At 59.5% G+C, this 24,857-nt stretch overlaps 2 protein-coding genes across 9 annotated transcripts in view; one reads left to right on the top strand and one right to left on the bottom strand.

Moving 5' to 3' along the window:
* Nucleotides 1-12,836, top strand: part of CASKIN1 (CASK interacting protein 1) — a 154,588-nt gene extending 141,752 nt beyond the window's left edge. For all 5 annotated transcript variants that reach the window (XM_044979425.1, XM_044979424.1, XM_044979423.1 and 2 more), the window contains 3 exons: nt 801-2,996; nt 5,870-6,263; nt 7,899-12,836. In XM_044979425.1, the coding sequence (XP_044835360.1) occupies nt 801-2,996; nt 5,870-6,263; nt 7,899-7,995 (2,687 nt within the window). In that variant the 3' untranslated portion in view covers nt 7,996-12,836. The remainder of the gene's footprint in view (nt 1-800; nt 2,997-5,869; nt 6,264-7,898) is intronic.
* A 4,234-nt stretch (nt 12,837-17,070) lies between these two features.
* The window catches only part of TRAF7 (TNF receptor associated factor 7), a 45,162-nt gene continuing 37,375 nt past the window's right edge, over nt 17,071-24,857 (bottom strand). For all 4 annotated transcript variants that reach the window (XM_044979335.1, XM_044979337.1, XM_044979336.1 and 1 more), the window contains 8 exons: nt 23,239-23,321; nt 22,692-22,731; nt 21,945-22,061; nt 20,648-20,770; nt 19,669-19,788; nt 19,191-19,322; nt 18,265-18,384; nt 17,071-17,902 (listed from right to left, as the gene is read on the bottom strand). In XM_044979335.1, the coding sequence (XP_044835270.1) occupies nt 17,888-17,902; nt 18,265-18,384; nt 19,191-19,322; nt 19,669-19,788; nt 20,648-20,770; nt 21,945-22,061; nt 22,692-22,731; nt 23,239-23,321 (750 nt within the window). In that variant the 3' untranslated portion in view covers nt 17,071-17,887. The remainder of the gene's footprint in view (nt 17,903-18,264; nt 18,385-19,190; nt 19,323-19,668; nt 19,789-20,647; nt 20,771-21,944; nt 22,062-22,691; nt 22,732-23,238; nt 23,322-24,857) is intronic.

The raw sequence follows: 24,857 nt of genomic DNA, 5'->3' as shown, positions 1-24,857 counted from the left end.
CTCTGCACCCACGTGGCGATGGGACGGCCGAGGCCAGGAACAAACAAACTGAGCAAGGCAGCCGAGGTGGGTTTTCAGGTGAGGAGAGACGCCGGGGGTTGAGCGGAGGAGGGATCAGGATTCATAACGGCGCTTGGAGCACGTAAAGGAGCAATGCCTGGAGATAGCAGATGTGTGTAGCTCCCGGAGACTGAGAAGCCAGCTAATAGCAGCACTGTAAGCTCAGATGGGAGCTAGAAAACCCATCAGCCTCCCCTCTGCTAGGAGAGATTCTCCTGCCTTCCTGCTCACCAGAACCACCAGTTGCTTCAGTTAGGGGGGTTGTTGCTTCGCCCCAGATCTCCCCCTGCCTAGCCGCTGGGTGCTGCGCAGTGATTCCCAGCAGGAATAGGCCCCACGCAGCCGGGAAACAAACAAAACGGTTAAAGGGCTGGAAGTATTGGCTCAAATCTGGCCACCTGGGTCAAATCTGCTTTCCTGTCACCAGTGGAACTCCAGAGAACTCGGCTGACACCAGTCAGGCCCCCCGCAATGTGTCTCTAACCTGGCAGCCTCCTTTTAGTGAAAACACCCTAAAACACACAGCCCCGGTTAAGCTGCCAAGCCCCCCCGATGCTCCGTGGGAGACGAGCGCTCACTCAGGGTGTGGGCATGGCTGGGTTGGGGTGAGACAGCCGTGCCGGGGGAACAAGCATCACTATTCACAGGCCGGCACCAGGGCCTGTGGGTTTGCTGGTGGGACGAGTTGCTCCTCCTTGGTTAATGCCCCCTTGTGCCATGTGTCCCTTCCCCCCTTCCAGGCCACCAGAAGAAGCTGATGCTGGCGGTGAAGAAGCTGGCAGAAATCCAGAAGGCCGAGTACGTCAAGTACGAGTCGGGGACCCTGAAGAAGAAGGCGCCCCAGTCTCTGGACGTGCTGGCCATCGAGTCCCCCCAGCAGGAGAACGCCGAGTGCCAGTCTCCCAAGATGACCACCTTCCAGGACAGCGAGCTGAGCAACGAGCTGCAGGTGGCCCTCACGGGCACGGGCGAGGCCTCCGAGGGCCAGGAGAAGCAGGCGAACCATGTGGCACACATCCGGGACGGAGCAGGCTACCGGGGCCCCTCCTCCAGGCACGTGCATGAGAACAGCCTGAGCGGCCGGGCCAAGCACATAAGCAGCTCCCAGGAGCTGCTGGGGGACGGGCCCAAGGGGCCGAGCGCAGCCATGTCCAAGAGCCAGGAGTTCCTGACGGAGGAGGTGAAGGAGGGGCCCCCCAGCGTGCCCAAGGAGGTCAGGCCCGTGCGGCACGGGCACCCCGTCAAGAGAGCCAGCGTGCCCCCGGTGCCAGGCAAGCCCAGGCAGTCATTCCCCCCGGCCGGAGGGCGCTTCACCCCACCGCAGACGCCCACCAAGCCGCGGCCGTCCTCGCCCCAGACGCTCATCGTGGCCCATGCCACGGCCAAGGTCAAGCCCACGCCGCAGCTCCTCCAGCAGGCTGACCGCCCCATGTCGCCCCGGTCCCTGCCCCAGTCCCCCACCCACAGGGGCTTTGCCTACGTCATGCCACAGCCCGTGGAGGGCGAAAGCCTCGCCCGGCACCCCCCGGGCCCCGTGGCACAAGGAGTCCCAGTCCTGCCGGTCTCGGTGCCCGTGCTCTGCCTGCCGCCGCAGAGTGGGGAGGCGGAGGAGGAGCTGGGCAGGCCGAAGAAGCGCGCGCACAGCCTGAACCGCTACGCCATGTCCGACAGCGAGCAGGAGCGGGACGAGCTGCTGGTGCCGGACGCCGGGCCCTACGCCACAGTGCAGCGGCGGGTGGGCAGGAGCCATTCGGTGCGGGCACAGTCTGGTGGAGACAAGAACGTCAACCGCAGCCAGTCTTTTGCTGTCAGGCCCAAGAAGAAGGGGCCGCCCCCGCCGCCCCCCAAGCGCTCCAGCTCCGCCATCTCCAGCACCAACATGGCCGACGACTTCAGCAAGGAGGGGGAAGGGGCCGCGCCCGGCGGGGAGGAGGAGGAGGAGGCGCAGGAGAGTTACCGGGAGCAGCGGCGCGCGAGCGACGTGGGGGGCAGCGTGGACACAGGCAGCGCGGGCAGCGTGAAGAGCATCGCCGCCATGCTGGAGATGTCCTCTATTGGCGGGGGCGCCCGGGGGCTGGCCCTGCAGAAGCCTCACCCAGGAGGAGGAGGGAAGGGACCCGACGGCTACTACCTGCACCCTGCTGGCGCCATGCACCTGGCCAGCCCGGAGCATTCCCGCGTGGCCGCCGTCCTGGCCACTGCGAAGCACAAAGACGCCATCGGCCTGGACGGGGAGGTGGTGAACCGGCGCAGAACCATCAGCGGCCCCGTGACCGGCCTCATCGCGGCCGCCCGCCGGGAGCGCTCTGACAGCATCCGGTCGGACACGGGCAAGGACGGTGGCCCGGTGGAGCGGCTGCGGGCGGAGCCCGGGGGCTCCCCCCAGAACAGCTCGGCTGAGAACATCCCCTTTGCCGAGGACGGGACCCTGACCATCAAGCAGCGGCCCCGGCAGATGGGGCTGGCCAAGGGCGAGGCAGGGGAGGGGCTGTCGCCTGCTCACCGGCACGGGGACCTGGCCAAGGTGGAGGCCAGCGCCACACTCAAGAGGAGGATCCGGGCCAAACAGAGCCAGCAGGACAGCGTCAAGTTCATCCTGACCGAGTCGGACACGGTCAAGCGACGGCCCAAGTCCAAAGACAAGGAGCAGGGGCTGGAGCCGGCCCCCCTCTCCGTCTACCAGAACGGCACCGGCACCATCAAGCGGAGGCCGGCGTCTGAGATGAGCGGCGCGGAGACGCCCCCGCTGGGCCCTGCTGCAGGCCACAGGCAGGACAGGCTGGAACATGTGCCGCAGGCTGTGGGCGGGGAGCCCAAAAAGCCCTTCAAGCCGCCGGTCTCTCCCAAGCCCGTGTTAACCCCACAAGCACAGAAGGTCCCCGGGCCGCCCACACCCACTTCCAAAAAGGCACCGATCCCCAGCCCCGGCAGCCCAGGTAGGTGGTGTCCTGCCGAGGGAGCTGGCAGGAGTCCAGCTCTGCTCCTGAGAGCCCACAAGCTCAGCGGGGTCAGAGTCGGTTCGCTCTTGCCTGGGAGAGTGCTAGGGCCGACGCCGGCCGGTGCTGGTGCAGGGCCCTGCCTCGTGGTCCGTACGGCAGCAGCGGAGTGCGGGGATGGGGGGCTCCGTGCCAGCCAAGTGTCTGCTGAGGGCGTTTTGGGTTTAATCCCCTTTGCCTGCGGCAGGTAGCTCTGCAGCCCATCTCCATCTCTGGCAGTTCTCCCAGCACCAGGCCGGGCTCCCTCCACACGGCTTGACGAGGGGCGAGCCTCATGGCTCGCGCAGAGGGAAGCCGTTCCTCACGGCGGCTGGCAGCTGGGCCAGGACATCTCCTCTGCCCCTGCCTGCCCTCCTGCTGCCCAGCGGAGCCTCTCTGGGCCTCCCTCTGTAGCGTGAGCCTGTGCTCGGAGAGCACTGCCCCAGAGGGATGTGACAGGAGCTCCGCGGGCGGAGTGGGACCCCTTCCACTGGGGCAGAACAGTGAGAGATCAGCTCCATTCCAGCCTTGCCCGTTGTCGTTTATGGCTTGGATTGTGGTAGCACCGAGGAGTCCACTTGTGGCCCAGGGCCCCGTGGCACCAGGTGCTGTACAGGCAGAACACAAGACAGTCCCTGCCCCAGAGAGCTTCCAGTCTCACGTGCATCCTGCCTCCAGCCAGCCTCCCTTGGACGCGCCGCCTCCCCCACACCCCATCCTGCGCAGCTGGGCCGGGTCCCGGGTCCTGGCCAGCAGCTGCTGCGCATCACCCCCTTGGATGAGTGGGAAGTGAAACGACCCCTCTGGGAACAGCCGCTGGGATTCTGTGCAGCGTTAGGCGGCTTGTCCCAGCAATCAGCCAGGCCCCATAATTCCTAACACTCCTGGGAGGGGAGTGGCACGTTCGCTGGAGTCCACGACAGAGTCCTAACGTGGCACGTCTGGGGCCCGACTGTAGGAGCTCTGGAGCTAGGAGTGAAAGCTTCTATGGCAGGGGGGCCCGTCCAGGTAAGCCACTGGCGGCCACCAGACCGCTTGTTACATTCGCACGGACGCCCGCAGCGCCCAGTGGCCGTGGTTCGCCGTTCCCGGCCAATGGGGGCTGCGGGACGTGGTGGCCACTGGTTGCCCAGCACTGCTGTGGCCTGGTCCTGCGAGCTGGTGGCACTAACTGGTCTCCAGATGCTGGATTACAGGCGTCCAGGGAGGAGCGCTAACAGGACTATTTCTGCAGCCCCGGTCTCCATGTCCGCGGGTCGTGGATGCTGGCTCTTCCTAACGCAGGGCTGATCTGCAGGCAGAACTCAGGGGCCCACTGGGCGACAGCCCAGTGAAATAATCCTTGCCCAGGGCCCGGGTGTGAGCTGGAGCCGGAGAAGTGTTTGAGGCTGGGTGCATGCGTGCGGGTGAGCCTCCATTGGCAGGTGGTTTTTAATGCTCAGCGCCTGGGAACAGGCTTTGCCACTTGGGGTTTAGGAGCTCTGTGGAATGAGCCCCCCAGCTAGGGGTGGTTTGACATTCCCTTCCCCCTGGCGTGGGAGGAGTGCTCTCTGGGAGCCTTTTGAGAGGCCACTTGCCAGGTTTTACAACCCATCAGGGATCCCGTGGGTGTTACAGGCACAGCGCTGCCTGTAATGGGCCTGGAAGCATCATTACAGCTGTAGGGCCCCAGGTCTCTGCCTGGCCAAGTGCCTCGTTCTCCAGGGCTCTGGGCACAGCGGGAGCCCCTCTGGGCCATACCCCTGCCTGGCTGCGTGATCCGCAGGGTGGGGCGGCTCCCCGTCCCTGTGCTCATCCAGGCCCGTGGGGAAGAGCTCCCCATGGGGCACGTTCTGCTGAGCTCGGCGGCTGGCCTAGCGCTGTTCGGGGGTGTCCCGTTCTCCGCTGGCTCCCCAGCGCCCGTCTCCTGGAGGTGTGGGGCCCCGTGGCCTGTGGCAGCCCTGCCGTCCCCCCAGCTGAGTCAGGGGGCTGTGCCGCTGGCTGCCTGCTTCTTTAGCTGGATTGTATTGCAAAAATTCATTAGCCCATGAGGTGGCTGGGTTGTATATTAACTGCGGTTCATTGTGGGGAGGGCTGGCCTTGAGGGAGGGCCAGGACGCCTGGGTTCTATTCCCGGCTCTGCTGCTGACTGTGGGGAAGCCTCCCAAAGGCCTGATGCTGGCTCCCATTAGTGTGCCCCCCCCCCAGGGCAGGGGTGACCCCCCCCAATCCCAGCCCCTCTCACCCAGAGCAGGGGCGACTCCCCCCCAATCCCAGCCCCTCTCACCCAGAGCAGGGGCGACCCTCCCCCAATCCCAGCCCCTCTCACCCAGAGCAGGGGCGACCCCCCCCCCAATCCCAGCCCCTCTCACCCAGAGCAGGGGCGACTCCCCCCCAATCCCAGCCCCTCTCACCCAGAGCAGGGGCGACTCCCCCCCAATCCCAGCCCCTCTCACCCAGGGCAGGGGCGACTCCCCCCCAATCCCAGCCCCTCTCACCCAGGGCAGGGGCGACCCCCCCCCCCAATCCCAGCCCCTCTCACCCAGAGCAGGGGCGACTCCCCCCCAATCCCAGCCCCTCTCACCCAGGGCAGGGGCGACCCTCCCCCAATCCCAGCCCCTCTCACCCAGAGCAGGGGCGACCCCCCCCCAATCCCAGCCCCTCTCACCCAGTGCAGGGGCGACTCCCCCCCAATCCCAGCCCCTCTCACCCCGGGCAGGGGTGACCCCCCCCAATCCCAGCCCCTCTCATCCAGGGGGCAGGGGTGACCCCCCCCCCCCAGATCCCAGCCTCCCCATGTTAACAGCAATGGCTATGACCCTCACAGCCCCTCTCCTCACTTTTCTCTCCTGCAGAGGTGAAGCGAGTCCATGGCACCCCACCCCCGGTGTCGCCCAAGCCCCCACCGCCCCCGACGGCACCCAAGCCCCCCAAGCTCCACGCTGCCATTCAGTCAGTGAGCGCGGGCTCCACGCCCAGCCCATCCCCTGCCAAGCAGCTCACCACCACGATCAAGCCTTCAAGCACACCGCCTTCGCTCTGCTCGAGCCCCGCCAAGCCCTTGTCGCCCGGCGGGCAGCCCCAGCAGGTGCCCGTCAAGCCGCCGCGCTCCTCCATCGCCGGGCCCTCGACGGAGAGCGCCAGCCCCGAGATGGCCCACCAGAAGCTGGAGGAGACCAGCGCCTCGCTGGCAGCTGCCCTGCAGGCCGTGGAGGAGAAGATCAAGCAGGAGGACGGGCAGGCAGCAGAGTAAGGATCCCGCTGTTGCTCCTCATACTTCAGGGATACGGTACTCCCTGTCGGTGTCAGGCGGGAGCTGTTTGCTGAGCCAGGCTAGCTCCATTGGAAAAAGTCCCTTCTCACCTAGTGTAGACAAGGCTCAGCTGTCCCCATTCCTGCGGGTCTTCTGGGAGTCTGGTCTCTGCTGGGTCAGTCTTTCTAAGTTCCTCAGGGCAGGGGCTCCCTTCTACAGAGCCCAGTGTGACAGCGCTTACTGCAGACAACCTTAATTCAGGTACTGCTGGTGCTTAGCTTTGCAGCCCTTCACGTGCTTGTAAAGGAGGGGTTTTAGGTAATTCCCTAGGTTTTTTAAACCGTCTTGACCCTCCATGTGGGTCATCAGCAGGGCTCAGCCATGTAAGCTAACAAATAACCGGTAGCAGTAGAAGGCTGTTATCTTCTATGTGGCCCTGCTCCCAGAGGGGATGGGGATGCGCACTCGGCCAGTGGGTTTCACAGCTGATTGCTAGGCCGTGAAGGAATGAATGGTGAGACGCAGGGCATGTGCACCTAGGGAAGTGATAGCAGAATAAGGTGGGGTGTGAATTCAGAGCCCTGCAGTTATAACTCCCTGTGTGGACACTCTTATTCTGGTCCAAGAGGCCCTACTTCCAGTTTAGCTTATGCTCGGGAAATGATTTAAACTAAGCTGAGAAAACCTACTCTTAGGATCGGCCAAGCAGCGTCACTGGGGGTGGGGGGTGGAAAAATCCAAGTCCCTGTGAAGACTGCACTAGGTCGACCTAGCTCCGGCCTCTCGGGGAGGCGGACACGCCCGTCGCCGGCAGCGGCGCAGCTGTAGTGTTTCTAGTGTGGACAAGCCCCAGGGTTAGGGTTAGCCCGGGATAACTGTCGGGGTTTAGCTGTACCCGTAGAGTTGTACTGGGATCACTGGAAAAGCTCCCATGCCGACAAGCCTGCAGGACTCCTGGGGTCAGGTCCGGGTTCTTTAGGGACGTATGCGCTAATCCATACAGACTCCTGCCCCCCACCCCAGGTTACCCCCCTTTCAGCTTTTGAAGGACAATGCTCCTCATGGAGCTGGCTGAGACCCCCAGTTACCCCACAGCTAGGAGGGGAGACAAGAGCCCCGCTCCCTTGCGGCTCCCGCTCCTTGTTTCCCCCAGGAAGGAGGCTCAGTTCTGAGGGGGACGCAAGGCGAGCTGGGAGAGGGACACAGGTGTGGGGGGCACGGGGCAGTATTGGGGGCTTCTTGGGGAGATCCAGGCTTGAGGGGGCCCTTACGGAGGAGAGTTCGGGTGGGCCACAGGCTTGAGGGGCACCCCGGGCAGGACGAGGAGTGTTTGGGGAGGGGTGTTTGAGGAGCAGAACTGTACGGGGGGGGGACAGGCGGGACATTACCTTGCCAGGGGCTGGGGGGGTGGAAGGGCTTGCTGGGCTCTGAGAGCCTGTGTCCCCTCCCTGCAGCTTGGGTGGAAAGTTACCCCACTGCTCAGTGTGACACCCCTCCCGCCTCCACGTGCCCGCTGCCTCTGCCCTCTGGGCGAGACCCACTTCAGCCCCGGGCCGGGGAGCGGTCGTGTGGGGCGCAGCCCAGCCCCACGCCCCTCTGCCCATGCTAACGGACGCTCTCTGCACCCGCAGCTCTGCCACAGAAGCGAAGAGCACAGTCAGCATCCTGGACGACATCGGCAGCATGTTCGACGACCTGGCCGACCAGCTGGACGCCATGCTGGAATGAGGCCCGAGGAGAACCCCAGCTAACCTCAGGATTTACCGTGGGTACAAGGGCACAACGCTCCCCTGACTCCCAGCCCCCCTCCCTGTCCCCCCTCGGCGACTAGCCCATCCTTCGGGGTTTGCACAAAGAAGAAAAGATTACCTCAGGATTGTGCTCACACAGACCGCGGCCTGCGGCGCTCGGGGCAGGCTTTTGGCGGGAGTGGGTTTGCAGAAGCAAAAAAACAAAAAGCCCTGTTATGTTTTTTTCCCTACCTAAGTAGCAAGCGACTGTGGGATAAAGGCGCCCGTAATGCCATCGAAACCCAACTGCCAGGCCGAGAACGCAGTGGGGTGGGGCTCGTCCCCTGACTCGCCTCTCCAGGCCAAACCCGAACCCCAGCGAGAACGGTTCTGTTCCGGTTGTGCCGTCTAGCTGAACTTCCGCCTTTTTTAGTTTGAACCAGTCGTCCTCTCTCTCGCCGGACTCCCAGATGTGACAACTCTGTGTGTAGCCAAACGTGGCCCGAATCAGTATTGATCCGTCTGCTTTCCTCCCCGTTCGGTTTGGGTTAGACTCTTGTTCTGGTGACGCCGTGTTGCTATCGTGTCTCGACCGAGCACTGCCATTGGCCCGTATGCCGCCGTCTGCATTCCCATGTCCCCGTCTGCTGATGTTGGGAGACGCTAGGAGTGGGTGCCAGGGTGGGGGCTTGCCCGCTGGCGTTCGGTTAGCTGCATGCTTTGTTTTATTCGGAAGGTGTTTGTTTGTTCTTTCCTGGTGCTGAGAAGCTGTGACCGTGAGACGTTGTTCTGGTGACAAGTCCGGTTTGACCAATTAGCTCTTTCATTTTTTAAAAACGATTATTTTTTCTGTGTTCTGGTTATTTTGGGGGCCGTCTTGCCGGGGAAGCAGCGCTCTGCGCCGGCACCGTGAGAACGCTTTGTAGGTTTGCATGCTCGAGACAGTGTTATGACAAGAAAAGAAAAATATAGAAAAGACCCCCCCCCACGTACCACTCCCTGCTGGGGGCGGCTCCTGGCGGCTGCCCGAGGAGGTGGTTCCCGGGTGGCTTTCACTGCACAGAAAGGGCTGTTGGAAATCTGAGCACAGCCCCACCACCTGCCCCGTTCTCCACGCTCAGCCGCTTGGCTTCCAAAGACTTTGTCCTTGACACGGACTGTTCAGCCTTTAATGCCTGTCCTCACCCCGCTCCTCTGCACAGGCTTGCTGGCCGCAGGGGCCTGGTTGTGCTCGGTGGACGCTCGTGGCAGCAGACTGGGGGCCCCAGAGGGAGGTCTCCATTGAAAGGGATGCTTGCGTGCGTGCGGTGTCCCCGGAGCAGTGGGGCTGCGGGGGACTCGGTGCGAGTGGGGATCTGGGGCTCACCCTTCGGGGATGGCGTGAGCTGGGCTGTGGAGGGGGTGAGCGGTGGCAGGGCCGGAACGTTGTGCTGGGGGCGGGGCAGAGACTCCTCCTGCAGATGCTGCTTGAGGGCAGGGGCCTAGGGGCTTGTCAGCGCCCTGAGGGCCGTGGGCGCCAGGCTGTGGGTATTCAGAGCCAGGGATGGGGCTGCAGCACCCCTCATACAAGCACAATACAGGAGTCCCTAGTGCTGGATTCCCAAGTAGCCGGTCAGGCCTCACTGCTCCAGTGCTGTTGCTCCTTCCCCCCACCAGCCCAGAGGGCAGGGCTGGGGCCGCGCTAATGCCTCTGGAGCAGAGGGAGCTCAGGGAACAAATCCCTTTCCTTGTCCCAGTCAGCCCTGCATGGGGGGCCAGCAGCATTTCCTGGTACTGCTCTGTTACGTGGGGCTCACTCGTCCCCCACCCTGCGCCCCAGCCCTGCCTGCCGTCTGGGAGACCAGCTTGTGTCAGAGCGTGACCTTGGAGAGCCGCAGTAGCTAACACGTGTATAACCCCGTAGCACGCGGCCTGGGCAGGTTAGCCTCACGGCTAAGCCCTGCTGGAACGACAGCTGTGGCAGACAGTTCCTCCCTGCGCCACTGACTGACAGAGCAGGTGCCGCACCCTGCTGGTTAATCCCGCTGCTCCGGGCGGTGTTCTGAACACCCCGCCATCCGTGGGGAGCCCAGCCCTGGGCGGGAGCCGCTCTCCCTAGAAATGTGCTGCCAGTTTCCAGTCCAGGCCCATGGGCTCCTGCTAGTCCAGTGTCCCTTCTCCGCGAGGGACCAGTTCCAGATGCAGCAGAGGCGGGCGGGTGTAAGAATGCCGCAGTGGCAGATGTAGGATAACTCCCCTCCACTCTCATTAGGCCTCCTCCTGGTCTCTTAGGGCTTGTCTGCAGGGCACCGCCGGGAATTGTAGAGCTGAAAGGAAGAGGGAGCAGGTTTAAGACAAACAGAAGGAAGGACTTCTTCACACAGCACACCGTTAACCTGGGGAACTCATTGCCAGGCGGTGTGGTGAAGCCAAAGTATAACTGGCTTCCAAAAAGAATTAGATCAGTTCATGGAGGATTGGTCCTTCGATGGCTGGACAGCAGGGGATGGATCAGTCAAAAATTGCCCTGTTCTCTTCATTCCTTCTGAACCATGTGGTGCCAGCCGCTGCCAGAAGCCAGGACACTGGGCTGGATGGACCGTTGGTCTGAGCCAGCGTGGCCGTTCTGTTACGATGCACCGTGTACCTTTTAGCTCGTGCTCAGCCATTCCCACCCCTCTGGCTTGCACCGCAGGGCCATGGAGACAAGCCCTACCCGGCAGCATTTGGCTACAGCCCTGAGGCAGGAGATTTAATGTCCCTGCCCATGTGTGTGTTGCCATTAGTTACGCTAACTCCGGTTCTGCTGGATTCCCCCTAGAAATGTCCAGTCTCCAAGGGGCAGGTGACCCCTGCGCTGCGATGCTGGCCCAAGGGACTGGGGCAGGGGGGCATCGGTTTCTAAAGTCTCAATGTCCTGCCCCATGTCTAGACCCTGGCTCCCTCCTCCCTGCCCCTTGCTGTGTCTGAACAAGCAGGGGTGACACCCGGACCAGAACTAACAGCCGTGGAACTGTGAGTTGGGCTCAAGCATCAATGCCTGGGGTCGGCCAGCAGGGCCGAGGCCGCGCAGCTGATGTGTTGTCAGGGCTTTTCCTCCAAATGCTTGACAGACCAGCATTTCCCGTCTCCAAGGGCTCCAGTTCCGAGACCTCCCATCCTGCAGCCTGTGCCCAGGTAGGTAGCTGTTACTCGCAGGCCTGGGCCGATGGATGTCAGTGGCACCATGTGTGAGTGAGGGGGCTGGGATCAGCTTCCCTGCTTCTTGCAAGAGCCAGTGATTTTCCCCCGTCACATCCCAGTACGTCTGCTCCTTTGTCAAACCAATGACCTTGGGGACCCAAAATTGGGCTAGAGGCATTCAGCCAAGCCCACGGGCTCAGCTCCTTCGCTTCTGGCTGGAGCCTCCTGGTCCAAGAAGGTTGTTAGCGCGCTCTGTCCCCCCGTAGGTTTCTTACATGCGCTGAGCTCATTGCAGAGGAAAGAGGGCCTGAGCCGAAGCAAGCAGAGCAGTGGTGCACATGGCTGAGCGAGGCCTGGATTTAGGACAATGCCTGCTGCAGTGAAGTGTTGTGAACACTTCCTAGTTGGGGAACAAAAACTCTTTCTGTGGAGGGTGATAAGGGATGAAGAAATAATAAGCTATATACAGAAGTATTAATTTATTGGGAAAAAAAGATTTAAGACAGATATTTTCCCCCAGAAATTAAAAAAAAGAATAAACTTTAACAAATATATATTTAAAATATTAAAAATAGTATCAATTATATAATAAAAGTTTTTAAACAATCAAGAGAACTGGATTTTAGCTTGAGAAAATCTATTAGATTACAATAAACTATGTCTTTGTGGCAAGATCATATTAAGAGTAGCACAAGCATAAGATACCTTTTATCTCGTTAGAAGGTCTGTGCAAACAGCTTTCGGTTTGTTTTTCTGTTGGAATTCAGTGTTCTTCCTTTATTTGTACACAGTTTAAGAAACTCAAAGGATGTGCCTTGTTTCATGAAGGTTTTTGTTAACTCTGATCTGGAGGTTGTTTTATTTTTCTTAGGTGTCTTCAGGATTGGTTTTTCTTTTTTATATATGTGTGTGTGTGTGTGTGTGTGTGTGTGTATTCTCGAGAATACACAGCTGTATATTCATGTATAAACAGGATTTGGAGTCTGGTTTATCGCTTGAATTCTGATGAATGCATTTTGCTTGTGGTTTCAAAACAAAGTGTTGATGTAATTTTTTTCTGAGAAGTACAAACTGCTCTCTCTCTCCCATTGTGTTTGCTGATCCAGATGTGTTTGGCACAACTTTGAAATTTCTTTAAAAAAAAGCCTAGAACTATCTGTTGTAAAGAAAAAAAATGTATCTTAAAAAAAAATCCATAAAGTTCTACATGATGGATATATACATATATATATATTTTTTATGATTAAGTTATGGAATCTGTATTGTATTCCCATTCTGTCAAAGCTATGCATCTTGGTGCTTTTCCCTGCTCTTCTGTGCTTCGGTTCCACCTATATTATTATGACTATTCTGAATATTAAATGGCTCGTGGTGCTTTGAAGACGTTTGCTCCTATAAAAAGTCTGGCAACAAATATTTAAAGGAAAAAAACAAACCCTTATCAACCTTAATTGTAAAAGAGACAAATGTTATTTTTATTGTTGGGAATTAACTCCAACCAAACAAATTCCATGGTACAAACCATTCCTAAAGCACCAGGTTGTACAGTGTGTGTATATGTCCTTCTGGTCCCCTGCGATGGACTGACTCATACTGTAATTTTTTGTCAGGCATGTGGCAGTGGTATGCTCGACTGACTGCATTTACTGCCATCGGCTCTCAATAAATGTCTGAAAACTCAAGGTGGGTGCCCCTCTTGTTTCGCTAGGCCTGGCTGCTGTGGCTAATGGGGGTGCGGCCAGACAGGGCCTGGGTGTTTACTACAACCCTGGCAGAAGTGACTGTGGCGTGGAGGAGCAGGTGTTCCTAACCCTCCCAGGAGCATAGGGGTGACCAAGTAGCACGGCAAACTGGGGCAGCCACGTGGGGACTGACACGGTCACCGTGCTGCGGGACAATTAAACCAAACCCTCCCTGCTAGCTTCGCAGCTGCTGGGCCTGCCAGGGTGTGAAATCCCCAGCCCGGCTGCTGCCTGGCTCAGCTCGAGCACCCGCAATGCTGACACCTTTTGCAAATTGGCAAATTAGGATGGAACTGGCACTGCCCTAAGCAGAACGCCCAGAGCTGGTCCTGTAGCTGGGGGGCTTGGGCAGAGCGCCTGGCCCCTGGCTGCGCTGTGTTCACCAGGGGCGTGCCCACGGCTCGAAGCGTTGGCCTGGCCCAGACACGGTAAATGGCTTTGGCACCAGGTGAGGGAGCTGGGGCTGAGGTCACCCCCTTTCCTGCGGCTCTGGCTCCAGCAAGACACTTGAAGGCTTTTGATGCTAAACTTGACCCTGTTACTCCTAAAAAAAAATCTCCCTGATTGAAAGCGTGGGCGAGGAAAAGGCTCAAGCGGCGGGCTGGTGTCAGCCGGCTCGAAGTCCTTGTTACCGGAGAGAGCAAAGCTCCCAGGATTCGCTTCTTAAGGATGCCCGTGTAATAGCAGCAGCTGTGCCCCCCCCTGCCTCCGCCCATTTGCTGCAGGTGCTGTACGAAAGGCTTAGCAAGAATGTGAAACCCCTCCGGAGCGCAGTGGGTCAGATTCCCTGGCCGTGGGGCTGGCTCAGGGTTTAGCCAAGCTGCTCGCTGCCGGTATGAGCAGGAGCTAGCGCCCACGTCATCACTGGATGCTGCAGGCAGTCTGGGCGGGCGATGGGGCTGCGCTATGGACGGGAATCAGGGGGTATCAAACATGTAACTCCAGCCTGTGCACGGCCAAGGGCCCAGCCTGGAGTTCCAGGGGCCGGGGCCACCTGGCTGCTTGGGCCCAGGAGCAGACCCCCCTTCCCACTGCTCAGCAGCTGCTGCAGCCCCATGCCTGGGCTGGGCTCAGAGGAGGGGCCCCAGGACAGCTGGAGCAGGGGACGGGCTCCTTCTGGGCCCTGCACTCACACGGGGCAGAAAGGGGGAAACTGCCCGAGGCAGCAGAAAGCGAGGGCTGGGAGGGTGTCCCGGAGTGTGTGTGAGGGGAGAGGGGACGTGCACGCAGAGGCGGTGGTGCTGCCCTTCTTGGGCACTAAGGCAACACCCATGGCCTGGCGGGGCAGGGCCCCTCCCACTAGCCACAACACACCGTGTGTGTGTGCGGGGCGCGGAATTGCTGCAGCTGGGCTTGTCCCGGCCATGCTTTAGGGCTGCCAGGGATCCGGTTTGTGACTGGACCACCTGGTCAGAAAGGCCCCTCGCGGCTCTGGTCAGCACCAGGGACCAGGCCACTAAAAGTCTGGTGGGGTTAAGGCTCCTGGGAAGACAGGCAGTGGCCAGCATGTCTGTGGGCGGAGGGAGGGGGATGCTCGGTGCACTGTCCCTGCCCCAAGTGCAGGCTCTGCACTCCCATTGGCTGTGGGTCCCAGCCAATGGGATCTGTGGGGGTGGTGACTGCAGGGTGCAACACGTGGAGCCCCCGGGATGTGCTGCGGCCTAGGAGCCGGACATGCCGGCTGCTGCCTGCCTTCCCGGGGGCTGCCTGAGATAAGCGCCGCCTGGCGCCCCAACCCCTCATGTACCTCTGCCCCAGCCACATCCCACACGCTGAGCCCATCAGCCCTGGACCCCACCCTCCTGCCCCAGCCCAGTGAAAGGGAGCGAGAGTGGGGGTCAGCGAGCACGGCAAGGAGAGGGAACTGGAGTGAATGGGGGGGGCGGGGCTTCGGGAAGGGGTGGGGCTAGGGTGTTCAGTTTTCTGCTATTAGAAAATTGGCACCCCCCCTAGCAAGCTTAGGTAAGGGGCCTATTGGGCTGGCTAGCGCCCAGTCCCAAAGGGCAAGGGGCAATGAGCCCTCAGGTCCCCTGTGATGGACAGGCCCCCCCCCCGCCGAGCCAATGAGGCGAAGCCAACGTGCCAGATCAGCCTGATTGACAATCAGGGAGTCAGGTGGGCCCAGCTGAGCTGGGGCAGAGCTAAGAGGAGAGCCGGGGGGGAGCTTGAGCTGAGCTGGAGGCGGAGCAGCAGGGCGGGGCTGAGCGAGGGGGACCCTGGGCAGCGGGCCCAGTGCAGGGAGACACCCCCAGCCAAGAAGCCCTGCAGGCGAGACTTGGAGCCAGCCCGCAGGATTGCCGGCCCCATGGAGCAGCAGGGCGAAAGCAGGCTCCCTGCCTGCCCTGGCCCCGTGCCACGCCCAGCAGCAGCTGGCACCAGGTCCCTGCGGCCGCTGGCGGGGTGGGGGCGTGCAGAGCTCCATGTGCTGCCCTCACCTCCAGGCACTGCTCCCCCGCAGCTCCCATTGGCCAGGCACCCCGTGCCCTGAGCCCCCTAGGCCCCTGCTGCACCCCTCAGGCAGGGCTCTGGGTAAAGGGAGTGGGCGCGGGGGCTCAGATCCTTTTGCTAGCCCACGTCACCAGGGTAGCGGCTAAGCCAGGCAAGTTGCCCCCATAGTGGGCCCATTCCCCCGCTTTCACTTAGCTTAGCCAGCGAGCAAAGGTGGTGGCGGCGTTTAAGCATAGTGGGAAAAACCTTTTGGTTGACTAAAGTCAGCGCCGGGGGCTGAGCCCTGGCCAGCTGGATAATGGGGCGGCCACACCCAGCAGCCACTTAATCTGTATGTTCAGTGGGAGATTTAAAGCAGAATGAACGTGCCGGTTCTTCCACCCCCCCGTGTGGCTGTGGCACTGGGGGCTGCTCGCTCTTCGGCGCCAGCAGGTGTGTGAATGGCTCTGTAGGTGCGTGTTGCTGGCCGCGTAGGTTCTGAATGAAAGATTGACTCTGAGCTGCTTTCGAACAGTGGGGTTAGCGCCCTCCCAGCCTCTGGAGGCCCCCAGACTGCGGGGCACCCGTTTTGTGTAACTGCCCTGCGGGTGCCCTTCCCCAGGGTTAGGGCAAGGCCTGCTGGCAAGGGTGGCAGGCACCCAGCAGCACGAGCTCAGCCAGTCTGGCAGGGGCAGGGAACAAGCCAGCGGACCGAGAAGCTGCCTCACTTTGCCGTCTCAGGCGCTGCTCAGCTACCAGGGGTCAGCGCCTCCCGGGGCAGCTTTTGCCCCCCCCCCCCCGCTATGGGTGTAACCTACCCCTGCTGCACAGTCTGCTTGGAGCCCTGCTCCTTCCTCAGGGGCCAGCCTCGTTCTGGGGCCCCAGGAGCAGCTGCAGTGCTAGTCCCATAGGAACCCCCCCCTTTGCTTCCAAACACCCCACGGCCTCTCTTCCTCAGCCCCCCCGCCAGGGCTGTTGCTGTGCCAGGCCGGGGGTGCAGCTCTAGCCCTGGTAGGAGACGCGCTTTTCCAGGGCTTTTGCCCTCAGCTAAGAGGCTCTAACACCTCTGGGCCCCGAGCAGCTCAAAGCCCTGTTGATAGTGGCCCCAGCCGGGCCCCCGCAGCCGTGGGGCAGACCTAGGCCTAAGCTTAGCGCTCTGCTTTGATAGCGCCGGGCTGATACCCAGTGAAGGTAACGGGGGGAGACAGGGATTTGCTTGGCCTGCACGTGATTCCTGCTGCCAGGAGCCGATCTGCACCTTGGCTCAGAGACACCCCGATTCTCCCCCCGTGCGTGGCCCGGAGCTGCTGCAGCAGTTATGGAGCGAGCGTCCGGAGGGGAAAGCACCTATGGGAGAACTCGATGCACGCCCGCGGGTGCCACACCCTTCCCTTCTCCTAGGTCTGCACTGCGAGGGAAGACCCCTGGCTGGCCGTGGGGCTGGTTCGTGGCTGTGTAGACTTCGGGGCTCAGGCTGCAGCCCGAGCTCTGGGACCCTCGGCCGGGAGCCAGCAAAGCCCAGCAGTCCACACAGCAATGAACCAGCCCCTGGCTGACTGGGGCTCCCGGGGCTCGGGCCAGCTGCGGGTGTCTAGCGGCTGTGTAGACACCTGCTGGGCCTGACGCAGGGACGAGCTCCCCTGCCCAGGGGCGCAGGGTTGGGAAGTGCGTGCCCGTGGAAGGCCAGGCGGGTGGCAGCTGGCCCTCCCCCAGCAAGCCCCCCCAAGTAACTCACACGTGCCTGGAACAGCTCTTTCCACTTTTATTGTCAATGAAGAAATAATCCAGTTATATTACAATCTTAAAAACCGTAGAAAATGTGAGTAAAAATGCAACAGAGGCTTTTTCTCTTTAATGTGGAGACTGTAATTACAGGGAGGGTGAACCAATCGCTTGTGTTACTTGATCAGAGAACTAGCTTGTGGTGTAAAAATCGTACCTGGCTCCACAAGGAAGATTCCTCTTGAAAGGCCAAACAAGACCTTGCTGTCGTCTGGGCAGTCACATTAAATACAAGAGCGACCGAGAGGGGCCCGTGCGAACCCGAGCGGAGGACAAGGCCGAAGCTCAGTTCTCCTGTTTGCAAAGTGACCTCGCTCCTGGTTCTTCGCTTCCTCGACAGGCTCCGCTGCAACCACTGGAGTTGTGCTGTCCCATTGCCACCTGCGCCGTGCTTGACCCGACCAGCCCAGCCAGCACGTGTCCCGTTTGGCGCGCCGAGCCTTCGGGCCAGGCTCTGCTGTGGTGACACTACAGTAACAAGCCCCTGCCTGGTGGTGTGTGCAGCACGGAGAACAGCACTGACCCACCGGCCCTCGCAGCAGGCCAGGTCTCCCACGTAGTTCATGGGACAGGGCTGACTTCTGAGGCGTCCCTGGGCGACGGCAGGACTAGCGATGCTGAGGGCGTAGCTGCTGTGGCCGATGGAAGGCAGCAGGTGGTGGTGGTGAGCAGAGGGCGGCAGCAGCGATTTCAGAGCGGTGTCAGTCATCCAACAGGCCGGCAGAGGAGAAGGAGATTCCGGTAGCTCGGGGTGCAGGACTGGTGGAGCTGCTGCCGTTAGCACGTCCAGACCTGTGGAGGCAGGGAGGGACGGGTGACCAGGATCCAGGTCAGTCAAGGGAACACAGCTGGTTCCTTCCTCACCCTTCTCAAAGCTGAGCCCATAGCGATCCCTGCTGGCTCCCCGACCCGCGGCTGCTGCTCTAGTGACCCAGGAGGAAAGGGGAGCTCTTGGCCTGCCCAGGAACCCCAGCCCTGCAGCCACAGCCCCCCAAGAGTGGGCACGTCGTGGGCAACAGCTGCTGGCCCAAGCTGCAGCCCCCCTGGGGCAGGGCTCACGAGGCTAATCTCAGCTGGTGCTTCTGCCCCCTCCCGCCAGGCCAAGCTGCTGGGCTCTGGGGTCTCTCTGCAGGGGAAGCCCAGGGGCGACCGACCTTAACAGTGCTGTCCACAGCGCCGGAGAAGAGGCGGCCCCTGGAGACCGCGAGCGCCGTCACACTGCCCTGGTGCCGCAGCAGCGTCTGAGTGCAGATCATGTTGTCCATGCTCCACACCTGGAAGCACAGCAGGGGTGTGTGAATGCAAAGCTGGGGACCGCAAGGCCTGTCTGCCCAGGCACCAAGGGGGCTCAGAGGAGAGGGCTCTGGGCATGAAGGGAAGGAAACAACCTGGGAGTGCGAACAAAGACCAAAGAATTCTCCACCCCCAGCCTAGAGGCCTCCCTTGCCCTTCGGGGACCATGTTACTCTCCTGGGGACCCGGGTTAGTTACAGGAGCCAGGCCCGGGGCGCTGAACTGAGAGTCTCTCTGCGTCACCACGTCCCAGCTGTCTGGATATGGACATGGTCCCAGCACCACCACATCTGCCTGCCTCTCACTCCTTCAGTTCAGCGGCACAGTGCCCCACAGGCCGGTACTAACTAACCCCAGCTCTCCCCTCCCAGGCCAGCGCCAGACTGGTCCATAGCGAACAGGTTCTGGCAAGACTCTGCACTGTGGCAGCACGAGTCACCGCCACCGGGAACGGCAGCTCTGCAGCCTTGCGTCGGCAGCTCTCCAAACACGAAGACACTACGGCGCTCCCGTCACACCTAGCCCTGATTTACAGCTGACGGGACTGAGGAACACACAGGGGAAGGGCACAAGGGGTCTGGACTTGGCCTCCCAGTCCCCTGCAGCAGCCAGTGGCCCCCTCCTTACCTGACACTGAGAAGCGAAAAGCAGCGGAGAGCCGTAAGCCCCACGGGCTGCAGGTGAAGGGAAGGGTGCGAGGTCTAGGTGGGGATTAGCCTCCCAACGCTGCTTCCCCTCAGCCTCGGGAGCCTCTCCCACAGCTAGGCCAGCCCATGGCAGCACGTACCCTGAGAGAGCGATCGTACGACGCACTGAAGACTTTGGTTTGATCCGGCGTGGAGATGACAGCCAGGGCGTACACTGTCCCCACGTGCCCGGTCAGCGTGCGTACCTGCTCCTTCGACTCGATATCCCAGACCTGAGCGAGGAGAACAGGAGAGACACGGCTCAGAGTGACCGAGCCAACATACAAGGTTGCGGAGCAGAGCAGGACCAGAGAGGGTAACAGCACCCTCTGACTGCCTGGCACCCCCAGCACCGAGAGGGTGGGTCTCAGGCCAGCCGCTAGAGAATGGGAAAGCACGCTGCCTGGATAGCCTCAATGGAGTCCATCTCTTATCCCCACTGGGCAGGAGGGAGGTGGGCCCTTTGGCACAGCAGATGCTGGGGATATCCCGGCATGGCTAGCCATGCTGTGCCCTGTTCTGCAGGGAGGGAGCGGCAGGGCTGCACCTCCGGCCCTGGCACGGACTCCGTGTTCTTACATGGATGAGGTTCTCGTAGGTGCCACACACAATGTGATGGTTGGTCACGGCGATGGAGTACACGCTGCCCCCTGACGTCTGCAGCACATGGACACACTCCAGGTTCCGGATGTCCCAGATCTGAAACAGCCCCCATCCAGGTCAGCGTCGCCCCGGTGCAGCAGCCCAGGTTCAAGAGGAATGAGTGAGCCCCGGAGCGATACACTGGACTCCTCTCAGTGCGTAGCCGGGGGTGCCTTTCCAGACTGGCTGGAGGGCCTGTTGGGCCCGTGGCTCTGTCCCAGGCACGGCCAATGGGCCGGCAACAGGCGGAAAGGCTCTCGACCAAGTTCCTATCAGGGCATGAGCCACACCACTCCCATAGCCAGCGTCTGACGGGCAGCAAAATACAGAGCTGGGCCCAGCAGAACCAGGCCCCAGCCTGGTCCTGTCCCAGGAAGGGAAGGGGAGGGGAGGTGGCCCCAATGTCACAGGAGGGGAGAGGGTGCTATAGCAGAGCCAGGCAGGAGCAGGGGGTGCCGGGCACAACGTACCCCAACTTTCCACCACAGTCCAGACACCAGCTGCTAAGTTAACCAGCAGGGACTGGGCCAACAAAGACGAGACTCTTACAGGAACCAAATGCAGACTGATGGTGATTCTGCAGCCCAGACACTGCCCCTCTTCTCTTAGCAGCAGCAGGGTCAGTGCTGGAGAATGGATGACAACGTCCCAGCAGCTGGAGAAGGGCCACGGCTACATGGCAGTGCTGGTCTTGGCTAATGCCAAACAGCAGCTTGGACCTACCAAACTCTGATATTACTGCAAAGATGGGAACCCACCAGCCACAATCGCCTGAGTAAACTCCAATGTGACAGGGACACAACAGCTGTGAAGCACGCTGCAGAGTGCTCCTGGCTGCCTTTGGTTTTGCACAGATAGGAAGTTAGTGCTGGAGGTTGGAAGGTGCTTTACTCACACACGTCATCAGTGTACTTACCTTGATTGTTTGGTAAGACCCACTGTAGAGATAGTTTTGAGAAGCCACAAGCGCTCGCACCCAGTGATTGAGACCTGTCAGTTCCTTTTTCAGCTTGAGTTCGGTGCCCACGATGTCCCAGACCTGTGGCAGGCACACACACACACACACACACACACAGGGATCAGAAAGGGACATGACCGCTCAGCTTGCACACTGCTAAGCAGGGCCATTGTGGTCAGAAAGACCAGTCCAAATGGCTGCGACTAACTCTGCAGGGTTGCTTCCTGCACAAAATCCACCTCTGTGCAGAGACACAACACAAGGTCCCCAACGAGGGTGGAAGCGGGGCCTCGATCACATATTGGCCCTTGCATGTGAGGGGAGAAGTGAGAGCGGCCGTGTCCAGCCCTGGGAAGATCCACTGGAGCTGCTGATCTACAGATAAATTCACACTACAGCCCGTCACTAACATGAGCCATGTGCCTGCGAGTTTAAACAGAAGCAACTGCAGTGGAGAACGTTTTCTGCCTGGGACTTGCCCGCCCTGTGCTAGGGGGCTGCAATACAACATACATACAGCGTCCCCAGAACCCTCGACCGAGCAATCCAGCAGCAGCTGCGAAGCCAGGGAGCAATGCAGGGGCACAGCACTGACGCACGTGCGTCAGGAGGAGAGGACACTGGAGCAGCTTTAGAAGCAGGTGTTAGATCTCTGCTCCACTCACCTGGCACACATGGAGCCAGCTTTATTTTTTAAATGCATGTTTACTAAAAACTCCGGTTGTTTGAATTACAGCTCTCTGGTGCCTTCCAAGTCCCAAAGCACTTGAGCCACACGACACCCCAACCGATGAGGAAATGGAGGCACAGCCAAGCTAAGCAGCTCACCCAAGATCACGTGGTGACTTGCCAGCAGAGCTGGAAACAGAACCCAAGAGAGCTGGCCGAGATTGTCCAAAGGACTTGCAATTGTGGGTGCCCAACCAGAGACACCTTGAATGACCCCCAATGGCCAGACTGTGTGGCACGCACCCTCTGGAAACCGGCCCCTTTGAAGGGCTCTCAGGTTGGACATCCAAAACCAGAGGCACCTGAAATCACTGCTCCCTTGTGGCGATCTTGGCAATCTTGCAGCCTCGGCTGCAGGGAGCACTAGCCGTCCCTCCTAGTGTCTGTCTCCCCCTAAGCTCACGCCGCAACGCTAACCAGACCACATGCAGACATACCCACGCAGGCCCAAAAGAGCCTTTTCTTGCCAGCGAACTTCTCCCCAAATGGCCACCCAACCCCAACAGGTGCCTTCTCAGCCCTCTACCTTAATGGCTTTAAGGGAGCCACTGAACAGCATGTTGTGTGAGGAGACCAAAGTGCAAACAGGATTGTCATGCGCTCGGATCGTGTTCACCTTCTGCAAGGTTTGAATATCCCAGACCTCAAAAAGGAAGACAAAATCGGTTAGGGACTGGCCTGCTCTGGAAACCCCCTGCAGTTCCCCCCTCGCCTATCTGCCCTGGAAATACCCCCAGCAGGAAAACGCAGCAAGGGCAGCTGTGACATAGGACAGACGGCAGCTGTGGCCAGAGGATTGGCGGAGGTTCAACTGGGGGGCTCCTGAGTGGGACTCTCATCCCAGACACTAACACAGCCTCCTGTTAATCAGCAAGAAGAGGGGGCGAGGATTCAGTGGCTGTGGGCCACAGAAGCTTGAGGACAGGACAGAGCCTTCCTGGGAAGTCACTGCTGGATTAGAACTTGTCATTTACTCCAAGCTACATATGGGCAGCCCAGCGCCAGTTCAATGCCCTGGCTTCCCACGCTGCACTGGGGCGTCTAGTCAAGTCTAGGTCACTTGAAGGAGACAAACGCCCCCCTTTTATTATTATAAAACCCAAACAAACTCATCCCCAGGATGGGGAAACCACACGCAAGGGAGTCATTCGTTCTCTCGTGCTCTCCGGCCATTCCCCGCCAAGAGGACATTGGAGGTGCTGCTTTCACAAGCTGTTGTGCCCTGTAACCTCCCATGTGCCGCCTTATAACCAGGGCAACGCCGGATACTCACAATGATGGTGCAGTCAGCAGAGCCGCTGTACAGCTTGTTCCTGTAACATCACAAGACAATGAAAGAGCGTCAGCAAGGGAGAGCCAGCTGTGGGATTCCAGCTGTCCCTGGGGCTCTGCTCACGGGATTCTCGCACCTTTCAGACCCTCCTCGCCCCGCCCCTGCCTGCTCAGAGGACAGGAGCCAGGGCGACACCCCCCGTTCCCAAACAAAACACTCTGCTCATCATCTCCCAGATGCACAGGGCTGGCACAGCTGTGGTGAGCAGGGGTGGGACCAAGGGGCTTTTCACTCTGATAACTTGACCCATCTGTCCCTCTGGCTTATTAAACGGAGAGATGTGGGATTCTGACCCCTCCAATTCACCTGCGCACGTGTGTAAAAGCCTGGTGCACGTGCGCACGCCAGAATTAGGAAGGAAATTACCATCTTAGTCCCTCTTCTAATAATTCACTAATTAGGAGAGGCCAGAGAACAGACCACAAGCCTCTCGTCGCCATTCCCCGTTTCCCCCACCATTGGCACAAAAATCATCTGCTCCACTCACCCCTGAATGCAGAGAGCGAGGACAATCCCATCGTGGCCCTCCAAGGTCTTTTGGCACTTGTATGTGGTGCAGGTATCCCACACCTAACAGGAAAGACAAGTTAGCAGGAGATCACATGCCTGCACTAGAGAGCAGCTGGGGATCAGAGCAGGAAGTCAGCTGAGCCAGGAGAGCAGGGAAATCAGTCAGCTGTTTCCTGTGTCCTCTGTGCACCTGTTTTCCTGTCTGACCGGCAGAGATGAGCACATCTAGGAAAGGAAATTTCGCAAGCAGGGTCAGACTGAATTTCCAAGGGACACCAAACACTGAAATGCAGCCACAGCAGCTCCACAGCACTAGGGCAGACAACAAACTTTCCTAAAACCCGTAGTAAGAAAATGCCAGGAATCAGGCAAACACATGGGCAGTGAGTGCTAGTCACCACAGCGCTAGCTTCTCCTGCTTCTTTTCTCACCACTCCCAGTGTTTGAGCATGAAGAATGTGTGTTCCCCATTATCATTCCTGCTGCACGGAGATTTCAGCTGCTGAGTATTATGTGCTCTTAGTACAAGTGACCACAAAACCAACCGTACAGCAACAGTTTTCCATACTGGGAGAGCAGGACACGGGTAGAGAGAAGAGGGAGGTTCCCGCTAACTAAGATCGGGCCTCCCTGACTAGATACCCCATCATGCCTACATGTTGGCATTTGTGGCTCCAGCCAATGGAAACCAGGTCCTTCCTCTCAGAATTCAAAGCATTGGGAGAAAAATGCAGACAAATGGAACCCTAAGAGTTACGCTTTGCCAGCCTCAGATCTTTAAGCACTTGCCACGTCCCATGCATTAAGACTTCCAATGCCCCTTGGCCGGAGGTAGTTAAGAATTACTCCCAGTGTATGGATGGGTAAATGAGGCCCAGCTAGATGACCAGGCCAATTGCCATTGGTGCTGAATACGCACAGCATTCACTGATGTCAATAGGAGCAGAGAGAGCTCAGCTCCCTGGGGAGAAAATCCAATCAATCAGGCCTCAAGTGACTTGCCCCAGATCTGAGCATCAGCAGCTCAAGCAGGATTGGAACCCAGAAGTCCTGGCTCCCAGCCCTTGAATAAATAAACCAAAAAGAACCAAGATTAAACCATGACAGTCTCTGTTTATGTAGGGTCTATAGGCACCCCGTTTTCTAGTAATCAGTGAAATTCACAATTCCCAGAGCTTTGCTGACATCCATCCATCCGTGACACTGATCTGGCCAGGATAACATTTGAAACTGTTGTTTGGTCGGACTGTCAATTTGCTCTATTCAAAAGCAGGACAAGGAAAAGCAAACAATGTTTGTAAAATGGACACATTTTGTAGGGAAAATCTATTTTGGTTTCCAGCTTCTAAAAGGGCTTTAGCCACCATGGAAAATAAAGAATTAGCAGCTGAAACTCTCTAAAGGCTGAATTGGGACAAGGTGAAAACACGAACAGCAGGCGTGAGATCAGGATCAGGGTTTCATAAAGACTGTCCCTGAGATGAGACACGCAGGTCTGGCATCTTCATGCAGATAACTGAACAATGCTTCCGGCCCAGGTGGAGTTTCAGCTCAAACCTGGGGCTGAGCAGATAAACTCGGATATGGAGCTACACT

Source organism: Mauremys mutica, chromosome 11, assembly GCF_020497125.1.
Source record: "Mauremys mutica isolate MM-2020 ecotype Southern chromosome 11, ASM2049712v1, whole genome shotgun sequence".
NCBI lineage: Eukaryota > Metazoa > Chordata > Testudines > Geoemydidae > Mauremys > Mauremys mutica.
The sequence above is the reverse complement of the archived record's forward strand: the minus strand, read 5'-3'. Positions and strand labels throughout refer to the sequence as shown.